Source organism: Eschrichtius robustus, chromosome 16 (assembly GCF_028021215.1).
Source record: "Eschrichtius robustus isolate mEscRob2 chromosome 16, mEscRob2.pri, whole genome shotgun sequence".
In the NCBI taxonomy this organism is placed as follows: domain Eukaryota; kingdom Metazoa; phylum Chordata; class Mammalia; order Artiodactyla; family Eschrichtiidae; genus Eschrichtius; species Eschrichtius robustus.
Genome location: NC_090839.1, coordinates 16,510,598 through 16,528,687, shown reverse-complemented (window position 1 = coordinate 16,528,687; position 18,090 = coordinate 16,510,598). Strand labels below are relative to the sequence as shown.

General features: G+C 43.2%; 1 protein-coding gene across 1 annotated transcript; it reads right to left on the bottom strand.

Moving 5' to 3' along the window:
- Positions 1 to 7,250: 7,250 nt before the first annotated feature.
- On the bottom strand, positions 7,251 to 18,083 carry OSER1 (oxidative stress responsive serine rich 1). The gene is made up of 4 exons (XM_068524420.1): positions 17,978 to 18,083; positions 13,867 to 13,983; positions 10,820 to 10,933; positions 7,251 to 8,552 (listed from the first exon to the last, which is right to left on the bottom strand). Exons 2-4 carry the CDS (start codon positions 13,941 to 13,943, stop codon positions 7,865 to 7,867), a joined length of 879 nt encoding a protein of 292 aa, XP_068380521.1. The 5' UTR covers positions 13,944 to 13,983; positions 17,978 to 18,083; the 3' UTR covers positions 7,251 to 7,864.
- Between the last annotated feature and the right edge of the window lie 7 nt (positions 18,084 to 18,090).

The following is an 18,090-nucleotide window of genomic DNA, read 5'->3' as shown; positions in this document are numbered from 1 at the left end:
CTCATCGTAGCCCCTGACCACCTCACCGTCCTCCAGCTTCGGGGGAGAGGGCAATGGGGGTGGTGGTGCCAGCGACTCTCTCCAAGCAGCTCAGGGCTGCCCCCCCCACCCCCGGACTCACTGCGCCCCTGGAGGGGGTAAGCAAGATGCCACCCGAGGCTGAAGGAACCCAGGAGCCAAGTCAGCACTGGGTCGGCTGGTCAGTGCCATGCCTGGGAGGCCCCCACTCACTCAGCCAGAGGAAGGCTGCCAGCTGGGAAGGAAGTGGGAAGGAGAGGTTCAAAGTGTCCACGGAGTGTCCCAAACCTGGCTTCCATGGAGTCAAAGGAAAAACGGTGTGATCCCTTTAAGAAATGCAGTGAAAGGGGTGGGGTGGAGGGGTCCCCAGTCCGTTTTCAAAGAGGAGAAATTCCCCCTCGGTGACAACCCCCAGCCCGAGGCTGAATTCCTGCAGCCCGCTGGCCCCCTTCTCCTCCACCCCCGGTGGGTGTGCAGGGCTGTGATTCCCCCACCCTTGCCCCGCCCCTCTCCAATCCTGCCCTCCTCCTGGGATGGAAAGGTCAGTGTTGCCCTAACAAGGCCATTGGATCTTAGAAGCTGCTCCCAAAATAACCCCCTGGCCGGCCCAGCCTCCTTCAAAGCGGGAGGGGTATTTCAAACTGGGCTAGAGCTTCAAACTCAGGGAGTGGTTGGAGGGATGAGGAAGGGAAGCTGAGAACTAAGCGTGGGCAGCTGGGGAGATTTGGTGGCTTTTCTTCTCTTGGGTAAGAGCTCCCTTCCACCTTCCTGGTCCCCTGAGTCTGCAGGCAGGGAGAGGAGAGGAAGACCAGCAGAACACGGGTCCTGGAGCACTTAGAATCCCCCAGAGCGTAGAAGTTAGCAAATCTCAGCCCCAGCACCACTCACATGCCCCCGCAGGACCTGGGGCTATTTATTATAGCACCACTGCCAACCCCATAAAGGAATCTGGTGACCTAAAGAGAAAGGAACGGGGCACGGGTTCACATATGCTTTTGAGAGTGGAGGAGGGAACTCAGGAAGAGAGGTGAGGTTCTGGAGACAGAGTTGGGAAAGATAAAGCGAATCTGAGTCTAGCACAACCCCAAATTCCCTCCCCTCCCCGCAACCCTGGGAAAACCCCGGAAAGAACACAGTGCAAGAAGCACGGGTCACAGATCACTCCCTTTCTCTCTTCTGATGGGCAGGGAGACTGCCCTCCTCTCTCTAGTTCTGAGACACAGTGTTGCTGGTTGTATTGGAATGAGGTCGTCTCAGAAATACTCAATGATCGTGATTTTTTTTTTTTTTTAATTCCCTTTCCAAGCTCTCTTCTGCTGTGTTGTCCTAAGAGCCTGGGAGGCCAGACTTCAGAAAGCTCTTGGGGCAGGGTCAAGAGCAAAGGGACTGACCAGCGCTCAGGTTCCCACCAAAATCCAGTGAAAGGGACAAATAAATCTCCACGACGAGAGGCGGTGGCCAAGGCTAAAGACTGGAAATTCCAACTGAGCCCCGGGTTACCAGGAACACAGAGTAATTCTGGGAAAGGTAGGAGCCACCAAGCACAGGAAGCTGTGTGTATGTGTGTGTGTGTGTGTGTGTGTGAGAGACGGGGGAGGAGGAGGATAGAAATCACCAAAAAAGCAAGCACAGAAGTGACTTGAGAACATTCAACTATTGTTATCTGACTTCAGACTAATCCAAATCCAAATCCAAATCTAAGTCTACTTCAGACTACTCCAAATCCCATGATGACTTAGGCCACTTAAAAGTCGCTGCAGAAGATGTGTTCTTGTTTAAGGAATGGATAGAAAAGCCTCTCTCCCTTCACCCCAGCTGATCCCGGTTCTTACCACTTGGTTCCTTCCTCGTTCACAACCCTCTGTCTAAAAGAGCCCTTCTCTGCCCACATTTCACCCCCGGGTAGAAACACCCAGCCTCAGAGCTCTGTACTGCTGGTTCTTTGCCAAGCTGACATGCAGCAAAAAGCAGTAAAGACTGTATCACCTGGGTTTTGACTCACTCCTCCTGCAGGTTGACCGACAGCCTGCTTGCACAATTCACAGCTGAGAGCACCTCAATGCTGCCCCCAGAGAGTTCTGCTGTTGCCACTTCTGATGGGTCTTTGGAAAATCACACGTTTCTTTCCAGCTCTGCTCTCCAGGGGAGAGGAAAGAGCATCTCAAACTGGAAGCCAGAGGGAGTTCAATACCCTTTGTAGTTAAATGCCAGACAAATCACCATAATCCTGTTCTAAGGCTGGTGGCTACTGTGTTCTAGCGAGCTGTTCCGCCTGCATAAGTGTAGCCACTGTTCATCCGTACAGCTCCCTACGGTGGTTCTCTACCAAGGGTGGGTACATGTAAGAATCACCTGCAGAACTTAAAAACATGAACAGATTCCAGAGTCCCACCCCATCTCCAACCTACTGAATTAGATTATCCTGGGAGAAGGCTTGGGCACTTGCATTCTTTTTAAAAGCTCTTCAGACGAATCTGACTCTCATCCCTGGTTAAGAACCACTGTGGGGGGAGTGGGGGGTGGTGGGATGAATTGGGAGATTGGGATTGACATATATACACTAATATGTATAAAATAGATAACTAATAAGAACCTGCTGTATAAAAATAAATAAATAAATAAAAATTTTAAAAAAAACCCCCACACACAAATGGGGAGGGGTTTAAAAGTCGTCTTGTCCAATCCCTATCAATATATCCAGGAGATTTTTCACAGAACTAGAACAAATAATCCTAAAATTTATGTGGAACTGCAAAAGAGCCCGAATTGCCAAAGCAATCCTGAGGAAAAAGAACAAAGCTGGAGGTATAACCCTCCCAGACTTCAGACTATACTACAAAGCTACAGTGATCAAAACAGTGTGGTACTGGCACAAAAACAGACACATAGATCCATGCAACAGAATAGAGAGCCCAGAAGTACACCTACGTACCTATGATCGATTAATCTATGACAAAAGAGGCAAGAATACACAATGGAGAAAAGACAGTCTCTTCAACAGGTAGTGCTGGGAAAACTGGACAGACACATAAAAAAAAAAAAAGAACCACTGTATGTTTTCAAATTAAGAAACAGTTTCTTAATGATGTACAAATTCATGCATCCACTTACTTACCATCGGCTGTGTCAGGTAGATAGCTGTGGAGTGAGATTTGTGTTCAGATCCCAGTTCTGCCCCTCACAAGCTGTGTGACCTTGGACAAATTGTTAATTTCTCTAAGCCACAAATTCTTCATCTGTAAAAGTACCTATCTCAAAGGATTTTAGTATTAAGGATAATAGTATCTACCTTATATGGCTGGGTGAGTATTATGTGAGTTAACGCTGTAAAAAGGCTTAGAACAGACTAAACACCTAATAAATGTTAGCTAATATCAATATTATCCTCACATGACAAGTTGCTTTTCAAACCATCATGATTAATAAAATAGTCAACAAAGAGGGAAGAATCACCCCCTAAATATTAAGTACATTGACACTGAAGCACTCCTTGCTCTTCCCAGTACATGTTTACTCAACGTTACCCTGTGGTTTTTCCTTTTTTAAACTGATAAACTGTGTTATTGGTAAAGAGACACTTTGATTTCTTAAAAGTTTAAGTAAATTCTTTGCCAAATTTGGTACTGGCCTTATGTGACCAGCCATCCCTTTTTTTGCATCTCCCTTTAAACCAGTGAGTTTCAAGGAAAGGGAGACCCCTTGTGGCCACACGTGCATTACAACAGATTTTTCTTAGGAAAACCAAGTTCTTCAAACCAAAGAGAATGGCCTTGGGACGAATTTTAAACTGTTTTTATAGGTAGCTATCCCATTCTCTCTTTTTCACAGGGTTTTTCTCACTCCATGGTTCTGTTCTTTGGTCGGAGAGGGCAGTCACTTGCTTCCTCTATTTCTTTCTCAACTTCTCAAGCACGGCTGCTTCCTAGGGAAGGTGGAGAGGAGGGAACTGAAAATCCAGAACAGAGAGAAGAAATGCACACAGAGATACACTTGAGTTTCTTCTCAGCCATCAAAGACTTAGCTGAAGAAGCCTCACCTCCCAGACAAGTTACCTGGATGGGTTATGTGCCTTCCCACATACTGGCTCCTCCCCCAAACTATGAGCTGTTTGAAGCAAAGATTACCTTGATTCCAAAAAAAAAAAGGGCATGAACACCTCCTAAGTGCCTGCCTGGCACTCTGGCTCCTCTTTGCGTGCCCAGCACCTGCACATACTGGGTGTCCTCATCGTCCCTTCTGCGCATTATTTGGCAACTGACCACTCTCTTCTCGAGATGCTTTTTTATTCGACTTCTAGGGCTCGTCTCTTGGTTCTGCTCCTGCCTCACTGGCTGCTCCCACTCAAGTCTTCTGCTGGTTCTTCCTCATTCCCCTGATCTCTATACCTTGGAAATGGCCCAGAGTTTGGTCCTCTATCTAAATTTACTTCCTAGGTGATCTCCTTCAGTTGCAGAGCTTTCATTAACACCCACATCCTGATGGCTCCTAACTTTGTATCGCCACCCTGTACCTCTCTCCATCTTCAGTCACATAACCAACCTCCAACTCAGCATCTCTACATGATATCTCATGAGCATCTCAGACTTGCGAAGATCGAAACCAAACTCCCAAGGTCTCCTCCTAGATCTGCCCCTCCAGCCAACTCCCAGTGTATTAAAACCTTTGGAGTCATCCTTAATACCAACCCTTCCCTCACACCCTATATCCATCAGCTCTACCTTCAAAATAATCCCGGGATACATCTTCTCTCCCGCACTGCCGAGCGTCCGAGCCACTAGAAACCACTGCCTACTGCAGGAGCCTCCTGACGGCCTCCTTCTCTTCCTTCTCCTGGTTCCCCTCTTAGTCTACAGAGCAGCCAGTGCTCTTTCTAAAAGACAAGTCTGATATGTCTCTCCTCTCCTCCAAACCCCCTCAAAAGCTCCCTATCTCTTCAGGAGTCAAAGCCTTTAAAACGGCCTCCGAGGGCCTCCACGATCTGCCCCTAATTCACACTTCTGGACCTCGCCTGCTTCAAGCCACAGATATCCTTGCTGTCCTTCTGCCGGGAATGCTCTTCCCCCAAACATCCACAGGGCTCACTCCCTCACTTTCTTCAGGTCTCTGATCAAATGTCACCTCCTCACAGAAGCTTCTCTGATCGCCCCAATTAAAATGGCAAGCCCCCTCCCCCCGCCCCAGCCCTTACTATCTCCTAATCCTTCTCTCTCCGTAGCATTTTCTGCACTAGGACATGATGCTGTTCTAGTCCCAGCACCTAGCATAGTGTGCCTGGTGTGTTGTCAGCACTCGATAAATATTTGTTGAATGAATGTTCAATGAACAGTTATTAAGTAAAGGGACATGTCAGGATGCCACCTTCCAAAACATCAGAGTAAAAATTCCTCAAGCCACAATCTGAATCCATTTTCCAGGATGCATTTGACAAACACTGGTCCCATTAAGTTGCACTCACAAAAGGTCAAATGTTCTAATCAGGGACACATATTAAAGCTGGCCCAACTGGGTGTGAGCAGAGTAATTGAGGGCTTCAAGATTCATGTTTTGAGGAAGATTTTGACTGAGATGTAAATGCTTCCAACTCCTTCCTGCACATCTGGAATGCCTAAGCTTTCATCCAAGTTTGGATTTCAACAGGTTACTTGGCCACTGGAACTTGGTCCTTTTCAATCCCGACACCCCTCCTAACAACCTTGTATAAAAGGAATGTGCATGATTCACCATTCTCCGGTGACTGTTCTGTTAATATACAGAATTAAGTAAATAACCAGATCACTGGTTTGATAAGTAAACTAAAAAGGACTTAGGAGACTTAGGAACAATTTTAATTCAAGTAACATGTTCAGCCCAATTTGCTCCACTTCTCTCTAGTAAATAAGGTGAAGCAAAACACTAGTTGTGGAGGTCAGGGTTGGGGAGGTAGGTAGTTTTACAACCAGAAGCTCTAATAGCCTAGGATTAGTGGTTCTCAAAGTGTGGTCCGGGAATCCACTCCATCAGGGGATCTGTGCGGTCAAAACTATGTTCATAATATTAACACAGCATTTGTCTTTTTCATGCTCATTCACTCACAAGTGTAGAGTTTTCCAGAGGTCATACGACATGGGATGTCACAAGAGATTGCAGAAGCAAATATAAGAATATAGCTGTTTTCCATTAAGCCCAACATTAAAGAGATTTGCAAAAATGTAAAACAGTGCCACTCTTCGTACTAAATATTTGTTTTGGAAAAGTTGTTTTCCGATTAAAAATATTACTTATATTAAGTTAAATGGATTTGTGGATTCTTCATTATTTTTAAATGAAGTTATTAATAGTCTTAAAATTTCTTAGTTTTAATTTCTAATATGGTAAACACTAATAAATATAACCCACATAAACAAGAGCTCTTTGAGATCCTCAAATTTGTAAGTGTAAAAGAGTCCTGAGACCCAACAGTTTCAGAACTTCTGCCTCAGTTATTTGAAATAGCGCTCCTTCTGTTAGCATTAAGAAAACTGTTACAGTTTCTAGCACTGTGATGACAAGGCTCTCTTGCTCCAACCAGAGCTTCCAGATATTACCAAATTCATACTAAACTAGTAACTAGCTGGGGTCTCTCACTACTTAAGTTCAGGGCTTTTCAAGTACATACCCTTCCCACCTCTCCCAAGTACAAATCACCTATTTACGAAGCCCAAACCCCACTGTCATGAATCAACTCCACAGTTAGTGGGATGTTTTAGTAAAGAGTAAAACCTATTTTGTAATCGAAATAAAAGTGCAACAAACTTTCTGTTAACACGTTAAAATGGCTGGACAAATTTTCACTACATTTGATAGGTATGCTTAGGATGGTCTGAATTAAGTTACATGGCATACATAAAATTCACTTTGGAGCCACCTGGAAAAGAAAGGGGTTCATCCTCCAGCTGACACTGAGGACAGATTTTTTTACCAAACTTTGGAGGGAACTGTGGGCTGGTTGGCCATTAAATACTGGATATGGCATGTATAAAATTCTCCTTGGGGGTTGCTGGGGTAGGAGGGCAGTACAAAGAGATAATATCCATCCAGAACATTTGAAACCGAAGTATGAGATCTACACTGCAAGTGACTGAAACGTGCCATATGTACTAAAATGCCGGAGATGGAGAAGACGCACAGCAGTTTCAAATATCACAGCCCGTCCCCCAACTGAAGCAGCCCCACTCGAAGTCGCTTCTCACATAAGAAACTTCATGTGACATGTCTCAGGGTGAAGAGCACCAGCAGGGGTTTATTTAGTGATGGTTAATGATTCTCTCAAACAATATAGGGCAGGCCAGCTAGTTTATTCATATTGAATCTAAACCTTAGATCTCTGGCTTAACAATAACATAGGAAACCTTTAAAGACACAATAAATCTTGCGTTAAATCGGAGCTGGTTTAAACCAGTCATAAAACTTCTAATACTCTGGGCTGGCAACTACAGCATGACAAATGTTCAGTCCAGGTACAAAACCACATTTCATCCTCCTTGGCACCCAAATCTTAAACAGATCTGAAAAATGCTGAAAAGTTGTTTTTCAAAGGCTTTCACCATAGACCCACTGCTACCAGTCAAGCAATTGTTTCTTCATCCCCCAGGAACAGTTCTAAATGAGAGGGATTGTTCTTTTGATCGGCTTGCCTTGGTGGGTATGTAAGAACTCAGAGAGTTAAATTTAAAGAATGAAGATTAACTGAGATGCCAAGAAAAGTTTTTATTGCAAGCACAGTGAGCAGGAGATGTCTTCTCACCCAAAGCGGCCGCGAGGTCTGCCGTTAACTAAATCTCTCTGACAACCCTTCACTGGTTAAAGCACAGTAATGAGCTTCTTGCTCTCAGGTGTACATCATTTCTGCCATGTGGGACATTTTCTTGGGAATATACAAGTAATATTCCATGTAGCCTGACAGGTCCTCAATGGTCACGTCATCCACGAAGACTCGAGCTTGCTCAGAACAGGAGCGGGGGGAGCCAGACAGAGTTCTTGTGTGAAGCGACTGAGAGTAGTCCTCAAGCGTGGACCTTCGCTCTGGGGCTAAGGGAGGGACGTTCTGCAGGCCTGAAAAGGAATATACCTCCATATCATGCCACCTCTTACACTGGCACTCCTTGCCTATGCATGCACATGGCTTGCCCTGGTTTAGCCTGGAAACGGATTGAAAGTCAGAGAGATCATTGGCCTTGAGACTTGCTTGGGAGACCTGGGGAGCATCAGAGGAGTCTTCCTCCTTACTCTCTGATGGGAGCCTTGGAACCGAAGTTCTCAAAGGCTCAATAACTGCCCCTGTGTGATGAGTATCGAGAGAAGTTGAGCAATCTCCTGCATTGAACTCTTTAGGGGTTGAAATTCCCAGCCCACTGCTGCCATCAGGGGAGTCCGCCTGGCTTTTGTGCTTGAGCTGGCCGCTGGAAGAAGCAGCTATTGTACTGCAATGTATAAACTTTGGAGGATGAAGGACAGGAGACTTAGAACGCCGACGACGCTGGGTCCTCACTGCTCCTCGTGAAGACTTCCTTGTAGACCTAAGAGGAAAAAAATGCACAGGAAGATGTTGGAATACAGAGGTCTCCTAAAGAGATTCTTTAAGACAGTTGGAAATTTGCCACCTCTCTGGTTTATGAGTCTAAATAAGTTTCCCCCAAAGAGATGTGCCTACCTCTATTTTCAAGCTGCCTAAGTCTCTGTGTCTCAAAAATGTCAACATCTCCTTATTACCAAGGTATAGAAACAGGAGAGGTAAAGGGTAGTTTTAAATCGCATTTCTTGGATGAAACATTTGGCACAGAATACCTGTCTGCCCTGCCCAACCCTTGGCTTGGGAACCTTTGACCAGTGGGTCTGGAGAAGCACCCTGCACAGACAACTTAGACTGATGCTGTAAAACCTCAATGCTGTGCTCCACGCCCTGAATGCAGCACGGCAGCTTCAGTACCACTGTGGGGCTAATGCTACAAATAGCCACTCTGCCGTGATTACTCAACAGAAGAGCGGATTTAGAATTCATTTCTATCACTGGGAACAGCTGAAAAACAGATTTAGACTCTCTGAAGTTTTCAGATATTGGGAATTATCAGACATACGGTAACATTTTATAAAATTTTAAATAAATAAGAATTGAGGGAGTTCCCTGGTGCGGCAGTGGTTAAGAATCCGCCTACCAATGCAGGGGACACAGGTTCGAGCCCTGGTCCGGGAAGATCCCACATGCCATGGAACAGCTAAGCCCGTGCGCCACAACTACTGAAGCCTGCGCGTCTCGAGCCCGTGCTCCACAACAAGAGAAGCCACCGCAATGAGAAGCCCACGCACCACAATGAAGAGTAGGCCCTGCTGGCCGCAACTAGGGAAAGCCTGCGCGCAGCAACGAAGACCCAAGGCAGCCAAAAATAAATAAATAAATAAATAAATAGTAAATAAATTAAAAAAAAAAAAATTGAGCAAAGAGAAAAAAAGAATCAAAATTGCCAAGCAAATCTGAAAACAGAACCAAGTAGAACTTTAAAAACTTTGCAACTGAAATTAAACTAAACAGATGGGCTAAACAGCAGAATACATACAGCTAAGAAAAGAAAATACTGGAGGATAAATCTGAATTATTTATTACAGGGGTCAGCAAACTGCAGTCTGTGAATCAAATCCGGCCCCCTACCTGTTTCTGTACAGCCCATGGACACTGCTCCCATAGGCTATAACTGTGAGCCATGCAGACACGCCTGAGGTGTCCCCCCCTTCTCCCCTGTTCTTCCCTCCGCTCCCTGTGCCTGTCTTCCTGGCCAGCAGACATGTGCGTTACACCACGGCCTGGGGCCCTCACTGGCTACCATCTACATGTTGGGGCTCTGCTGTCAACAATTGCTAGGTACTGAGAGGTAGAATCTCAGTTTGTGCCAGGCTCTCTGGAGGAGAGAGGGCGTGCTGGAATCTGGGTGCCACTGAGGCAGAGAGTAAAACTGACCCTGGCAATGCTCCCTCCCCACCCATCCCACCAGGCTCATCATTTCAGCCTGAGACCGTCTCAGCGACTGAACACAAAGTGTGTCCACCAGCCAGGATGGTGAACATCAAGCAAACAGGGCAGGGCAGGAGTTTTCTCCCTTTTTAAGTACTTACAAAATATCCCTGGATCTCACCTCTTGGCCTCCAAAGCCTAAAATATTTATTTTCTGACCCTTTACCAAAAAAGTTTGCCAACTCTTGACCTATAAGGCAGCACAGAAACTTAGAGATTTGGAAATATGTAAAAGTTAAGAGGTATGTAAGACAGAATAAAAAGTCTGGAGTCTCTGAAAGAAAGAATACTGTGAATGGGAACACAGGTAATTTTTTAAGAGATAATGGCTGAGAAATTTTCTGAATTGATGCAAAAAGAGAATCTACAGATAAAAGCAGCACACACTAAAGGAGGACAACTAACTGGAGAATACCAAAAACAATAGGAGTACCTTAACAGCAGCTAAAGAACTAGGCAGATTATTTCCAAAATAAAAAATTATTTGAATAAAGATCCTATAAGTAACACATTTTTAAATTTAATGGACATATATAAAACCTAAGAATGATTAAAGGAGAGCCATTCTTCTCAAACACACATAGAACATTTATAAAAATTGACTACAATCCAGGCTATACAGCAAGTCTCAGCAAATTCACAATGAGAAGAAAGGATCTTCTTTAACCAGTGCATCTTGGGTTCTATATCATAACATTCTTTTCTGGATATTTAGGAAAGCAAATCCAATAGTATGTTAAGGTGTTGGGATAAAAATCATCTGCAATGAGAAGCTCTTACCCATGCCAACTGTCTTTAGATACACATGTGGTTTTAGGTTTGGTATCATCCACTGCTGTTCTGACTGACGCTCTGACACTTGTGCCTTCTCCAACAGACAGAGAAGCTATGGACCTGAAGACAAGAACAAAGTTTACTGCTTAGAAAACCATGAAAGGAGGAGAACGTATTGCTCTCACCAACCCAAATGCAACTCGTATTAATACCTTTATTATCTTTCTAGTTTGGGTTTCTCAAAAATTGCCCAGCTTGTAGTGTAAATTTTCCTCCAAAACCAAATTTGGAGGATCCCTAAGAGCTCGCAGTTGCAAAATCATAAGCCAAAGAATGATTCTTAAGTATAACCAGCAGTGGGATATAAATAGACTTTTAGGTTGTTTATCTGGGGCAGATCAGGCCTTATGTCCAGGGAGAATGCTAACGACATGACCACTTACTTTATATGGGCAAACCAGAGCCATGGAAACTGACTTCAGGAGCAAAAACTTTAGGAGACTCAATCTGACTTTAGGAGACTCAATCTAAATGAATACTTTTTCAAACAGTATACAACTTATACAAAAATATTCTAATTTTTACAACCAATAGACTTGAAATATTACTCAGAGTTAAATCTCTGCAGTTTAAAATTACACAAGTAACATGGGTTCCCAGTAAAGAAGATGAAAAAATTTAAAAGAGAGAAAAGAATCATCTATAATCTCACAACCCAGAGGTCACCAACATTAACATTTAACATCAAATTCTTTTGGACCTTTTCAATACACACATACATAAACACATATACAGGGCTCCTACTATACATGCTGTAGTGTTGATAAATATCCTTTAGAAAGAGACAATCTACTAAGTAAAAAGATGTTCACTAAAATATAATTTAAAATAACCTTAAATGTTGAAAATACTGTACTATATAAATTATGGCCAATCTGTACAATGGAATATCAGGAATTTATTAAAAATTAAGAGTGCGAAGAACTTTTAATGACATGGGAGAATGTTTATAACATAATATTATGTTATGCTTGTAACATAAGAGAAAACAGCATGGATAAACACCTGTACGTATATTATGATCTCAACTGTGTAAAAAAAGTGAACGCTGTTATTACAGATGCTCTAGATATTAACTGCAGTATTGGTAAATTGTGATTTTTTACTTCCTTTTTTATCCTTTTTTTTGTTTTTGTGATTTACCCATAATAAGCATGTATTATGTTATCGTCTGATGAAAAAGACTATGTTGTTTTATAATAAATATATAAAGATTTGTCCTGATAAGACAAATACCATTAGAAACCAAAACCTGTTGAACAGGATCATGCTAAATTCCTGGCAAGGCTTGGTTACTTTATGAGTCAGTACCTCACATGTTCCATTAGTAAATCAGCAACAATACAAAACAACTAGAATACATACTAGATACACTATACAAGTCTTATTCTGCTTAGTCACAGTAATGACTCACCCCTTGTATTCTTATTTGGTTTTCTCAAATGTTCTCCACTGCTCCTTCTCTTTCCATAATTTTAGTCAAAGTACAGCGCATGCTACAAATATATAATATTTGACCATATATTGTACAGGTATTTTGAAAAGTTTTTTTATGTTCCAAGTAATTTTTAGGGGCATGGAACTAGCTTATGTTCCAACTTCTTAAAACACCAGGAAAGAAGTCTGTATATCAAGAGTTATATAAATTTATACATTAAGGGATACATGTACGTGTGCATTTATACATTCCTAGCATTTTCCTGATTAAAAAATATATATTTCTATACCAGAAATCCCAAAGGAATACACTATGAGACTGCAATCTGGAACTATTTGTTTTTCTGCTTTGTTTCTGTTTCCCAAAATAGCTTATAAAGTACTGACCAATTCTAATGGCAAGATGACCATATTGGAAAATCACTAGGAGAAGATACTTATTTGAAGTATCATGGAAGCAAATGTAAGCACCTGTAACAGCTACTGTGCAAATCTATTAGCATAAATTCTCTCGTTTGGTAGGCCAAAAATAGTACTAGCGATAAGCAGACAGCTATAACAACAACTAACAACTATTTAATTTTACATGCACCAGGTACCGAATGCATTTCTTCATGTTGTCTTCAAGGTACCATATAAAAGAATGGTTAAGAGCAGAGGTTCTGGAGATAAACTGTCTGGGTTCAAATCCTGGCTCTACCACTTCTTACCAATGTGACCTTTTGCAAGTGACTTAATTCATCTGTAGCTCCTCTGTAAACTATACGGTATACTCTGTAGTACCTATCTTCTAAGTTGGCAGTAAGGATTAGATGATATGTACAGAGTACTTAAGCCAGTGTCTAGGGCATAATAAATGAGTAATAAATTTTAGCAATCATTATTTACTCCTTGCTGTGGAGTGTTCAGTTTCCATTCATGAAATGAAATATTCTTATATCCATTAAAACTTTGAGATTTCTTCTGGCCTGGGGCAAAGATGGGGGATGAAAAGAGTCCTGCATAGAACACTTTGCAAAGGGTGAAATATTAACATTCAGACAGCAGCTGGTCTGCAGGTGCTCTAATTAGTTTGGCCAAAGGGTCCAAGATTATTGATCTCAGTGACAGAACCCTAATGAACAGAGGTTTCCATAGTGATAGGGTCAGCAATCAGAGCCCATGAAATCGACAATGCCTGCAGAGATTCCTGTTGAGCCAATTCACTTTTAGTGAAAAATACTGTGATTCCCTAGAGATCTATGAGGAACTCTCTGATGGGACACTGCCTGATGTTTGATCAAAAAGAGGTGGGGGGAGGGGGAAGGGGAACCCTCCTCAAAGTTAAGAACCCCCAGCCTTGGAGTACAAATGAGCACCTACTTTTCAAAATTTAACAGAAGAGTTTCTTTTATAAGTAAAACAATGCTGTACAGAATTTGGTAAAATGTCACACTATTAATATTGACACCTTCTACAAATAAAAAGAAATTTTAGAAGAGAAAGAGCTCCCCTGAGGAAATGTCTATTTAAATCTAGTAAACAATTCCCCAATAATATATTCCATATTTAATTACCCTGATGCATCCACTCTTAATTTCTTGAAAGCAGTTTGTAGACTCTCCTCCTCTCCATCTTTGGCTTCAGATTTCATTGTGAAAGTTTTTACACTACTATGAATGTTCCCGTTAATACTAAAAAGAAAATAAAAATAAAATGAACAAAGTGAAAAAAAGTGAGTTCAAACATATACTTTTGCTAAAAATCTATATTCCTGATACTACCATTGCTTGTTAGGGGGAGAAAAAGCAAATTTCTACTTCTAAAAAGAAGTTTTGGGCTTCCCTGGTGGCGCAGTGGTTGAGAATCTGCCTGCCAATGCAGGGGACACGGGTTCGAGCCCTGGTCTGGGAAGATCCCACATGCCGCGGAGCAGCTATGCCCGTGCGCCACAACTACTGAGCCTGCGCATCTGGAGCCTGTGCTCTGCAACAGGAGAGGCCGCGATAGTGAGAGGCCCGCACACCGCGATGAAGAGTGGCCCCCGCTTGCCGCAACTAGAGGAAGCCCTCGCACAGAAACGAAGACCCAACACAGCCAATAAATAAATAAATAAATAAATAAATAAATAAATAAAACTAAAAAAAAACAAAAAAAGGAAGTTTCAATGACTAGGAAACTGTAGGTTTTATTTCTTAAGAGAAGACACGTGAAATAATACAGAAAAAGTATATTTATTATGATGGAATTTAAACTGTCCAAATACTTGATGCCAATATCCTACAGTTTTGGAAACTACGTCACCTAAAATCTGTGTTTAAGTATACTTTTTAACAGGAGGGGAAATCTCTCCAGTTGCAGAAGTCTAGAAACCTACAGACAAAATGACCTCTGCACCAGAAATATAAGGGAAAAGCTCAACTTATAGGACTCTGAGCTTTAAAACACTACTGAGGGGACTTCCCTGGTGGCACAGTGGTTAAGAATCCGCCTGCCGATGCAGGGGACATGGGTTCGAGCCCTGGTCCGGGAAGATCCCACATGCCGCGGAGCAACTAAGCCCATGTGCCACAACTACTGAGCCTGCACGACACAACTACTGAAGCCCACACGCCTACAGCTTGTGCTCCACAACAAGAGAAGCCACTGCAATGAGAAGCCCACGCACCGCAACGAAGAGTAGCCCCGGCTCACCGCAACTAGAGAAAGCCTGCGCGCAGCAACGAAGACCCAACACAGCCAAAAATAAATAAATAAATTTATTTTAAAAAAAAAGACACTACTGAGTGTTTGTCTCATCCAGCTCTAAATATTTCAGGTAAGAATAACTTTGTGACACATGATAGCATTTCTCTAAAGCAATCCTGACCCAGATATCAATATTTATACTCATATTAATATTCATACCCATGTATCAAGATGTTACCATTACTAAGGCAGGATTGCAAGCACGTTTCAATGATACTGCTTACTCCACACTCAACCTTTGTTTTCTTTAGCTTCAAATACTTTCTTACAAGAATAGATGAACTATACTTGCAACTCAAAAACAAACTTAAAACAAAATTAGCTAAAAGAAAGAGGTAGAAAGTAAAGGAAAAAAACTGAAATTATTATTCTACAGATGTGCCTTTAAATGATCTCCACTTAACTAGCTTGATTAACCAAAGTTCTCCATTTCTTCTACCTTGATTTTTATATTTAAACCAAAAAAAAAAAAAAAAAGATGGGGGGGAGGCAGGGGAGAGAGACCAACGAAAGCAACAAGAGATACAATAGAGAAGTTAATAAATTCTTTGACTCTAGTCTCCCATTTTTTTTTTTACTCAGGGTAAAAAATTTCTTAATACCACATCCTGAACAAAGCATAAATCAGTCTCTACAAACATATCACAGGGAATCAGAAAGAAAAAAGTAAAACAAAAAATATAAGATGGGGAATTTTGAAGCAAAGAATTCACCGTACCTTCTCTATTTCTAGAGTGCCCTTAGGCACTCTCAGAGGGAGCAGTGCCTCTCTGTGGATCCTTGGATCCTCTCTGATTCTACATCTGCTCATTTCTCAGGGGTGGGTTTGATGTTATTGTGAGACCTCTAATATTCTACAGGTCACGGTGTCACAACATGTTTGATATAATGTAACCATGTAGTACCAGTGGCAAAATTAAGAAGCGATCAAGACTATTTGTTTCATTTATTAATGTGTAGAAGGTATTTTAGGCAGATCTCTCTGGGGAGCACTGAAAACAGTCTCAAAAGAATTCAGCTAGCTTTCACCTCAACTTCTTAAGACAAAAAGTTTAAATACACTCCCCATATGTATTTTGCTGGTTTACTTAACCAGTACATCAATTTGAGGAAACATTATCAGTTCCACATTTCACTGGTTCCTAACTCTTCGCGATTCAGAGGAGGATCCTCTCCCAGATACACAATAATGTTCTATATACTTGGGGAGAGGGGTGAGCAAAGATCACATATTCTATTATTTTTGAAGCTCCACAGCATCTAAAAGGGTGCTTCTGTAGTCTATAAACAAATTCTTCCTGCTGAAGAATACGGGGATACAAGGCAGATACAAGGGAGAACCTGACACCAGGACTGTGAACCCTATTCCTGTAAGGACTGGAATCTCATTCCTGCCCTAACACTGTGCTAAGATGCTCTGCACCCAAACACGGAACTTTTAATTATACAGTGTTAACTTAACATTACTGCAGGTGACCTCTAGATCTTAATACAAACTTAGCTAACATTCTTGTTGACACACTAAAAGATCCATCAGTTAAAAACCAAAACAGACCAAAATAAAACTGGCTACAGACTAAAACTTTAGGAATGAAGTTCCAACTAAACTATTCTCAGACTTCCAGCATTTTGATTACTCACCTTTTCCCTCAGTTATATTAACCCAGGGCAAAGGTGACTCTTAGGCATGACCGTTAAGAGCTAAATCAGAGCATGTTTGTAATTACAAAAAAGCTTATTACGCTCCTCCCTCTTCCCAGCTTCCCATTCACTCAAATCAAGAGCTGTACAACTAACTCCGGGAAACATGTACCTGATTTGCCCTTCTTCATTAATATTAAATTTGTGGGAGGCGTTCTTGCAGTTTTTACTGCTCTAACTTCTTGAAATTGAACAATCCCCCCAAAGATCAAACTTCTACTTTGTTTTAAGTCAAATCACAAGGGGCCTCGGATTTTCCCTAACCTTTCAAAAAACACAAAATTCTTTTAAGTTCCTCCATCAAAAGGGCAAATTCCTGATTTTCTCTGACTTTCAGCGAAGAGTATGTCTCACAATCTTATTTACATCTTGCAGTTTTAACCAAAACCTCTTTGAACCTCAAGCCTAGGTCCAAATTGCCAGGACCCTGAAAAGACCTGAGAACGATCAATAAAGGATCTGCGCGTAAGCCTGTCATCACAATGTTAAAGATTTAGAAAATTTCCCTGCCCACCAAGAAGCGTGGAATCCGGGAAAGAAAATCGCGTCCATCAACTCTGGAAGATGCAAGCAAGACTAAGTTGCAACAATCGGCCCCCGAGACAAAACACGTTCACGCTTCTCTCTACTGACTCAACCCCTACACTCTCGGTGCAAGAGCACGATGTTAACTCTTTTTACCCAGAAACTGGATCGGTCGTGGTTAAACATGGGGGGAAAGGTCGGGACCTGGGGGGTTCGGAGAAAGGGGAGCTGTCCAGGGCCCTAGCTGTGCCCGCCCGGGGTCTCCCGCTGGAAAGCTGCCCCTTGAGGATACTCCCCGGGCCAGAATGAGAGACTTGGGTCAGGCCAATAGGCAAGGGATGCAGGAGGAGGCGGGGGCAGCGCCGAAGAGGCACACAACGAGACTGGGGCTCAGGAACTAGCGGGAAAGAGCGGGAAGGGGCAAAGGGCGGCGAAAAGGGGAAGCTACGGACGAGCGGGAGAGGGCGGAGGCGAGGGACGGGGCGGGGGCAGCAGAGGCGGGAAGGGGCGAGAGAGCGGAGCTCGGGCAGGGCCAGGCCGCAGCAGCGGAGGGGGCGCGGAGAAGCGCAGGCCCTGCCCAGCCCAGGCAGCCAGCGCTGGGGGAACGACGCGACGCGAGGCAGGAGCGCCCAGAGGAAGCCGCCCGCGGCCAGACCGGGCCTGGAGGCCGAGACGCGGGGCCGCGGCACCTCCCAGTCACGTCTGGGCACGCACCTCCTCGCAGCAGGGGCGCTCCGGTGAGCCAGTCCGGTCACTTCAGATCGTCTCTCCCCGATCGCGGCGCCTGACTGACCCGGATCTAAATCCGCGGAGGGGGCGACCCGCGC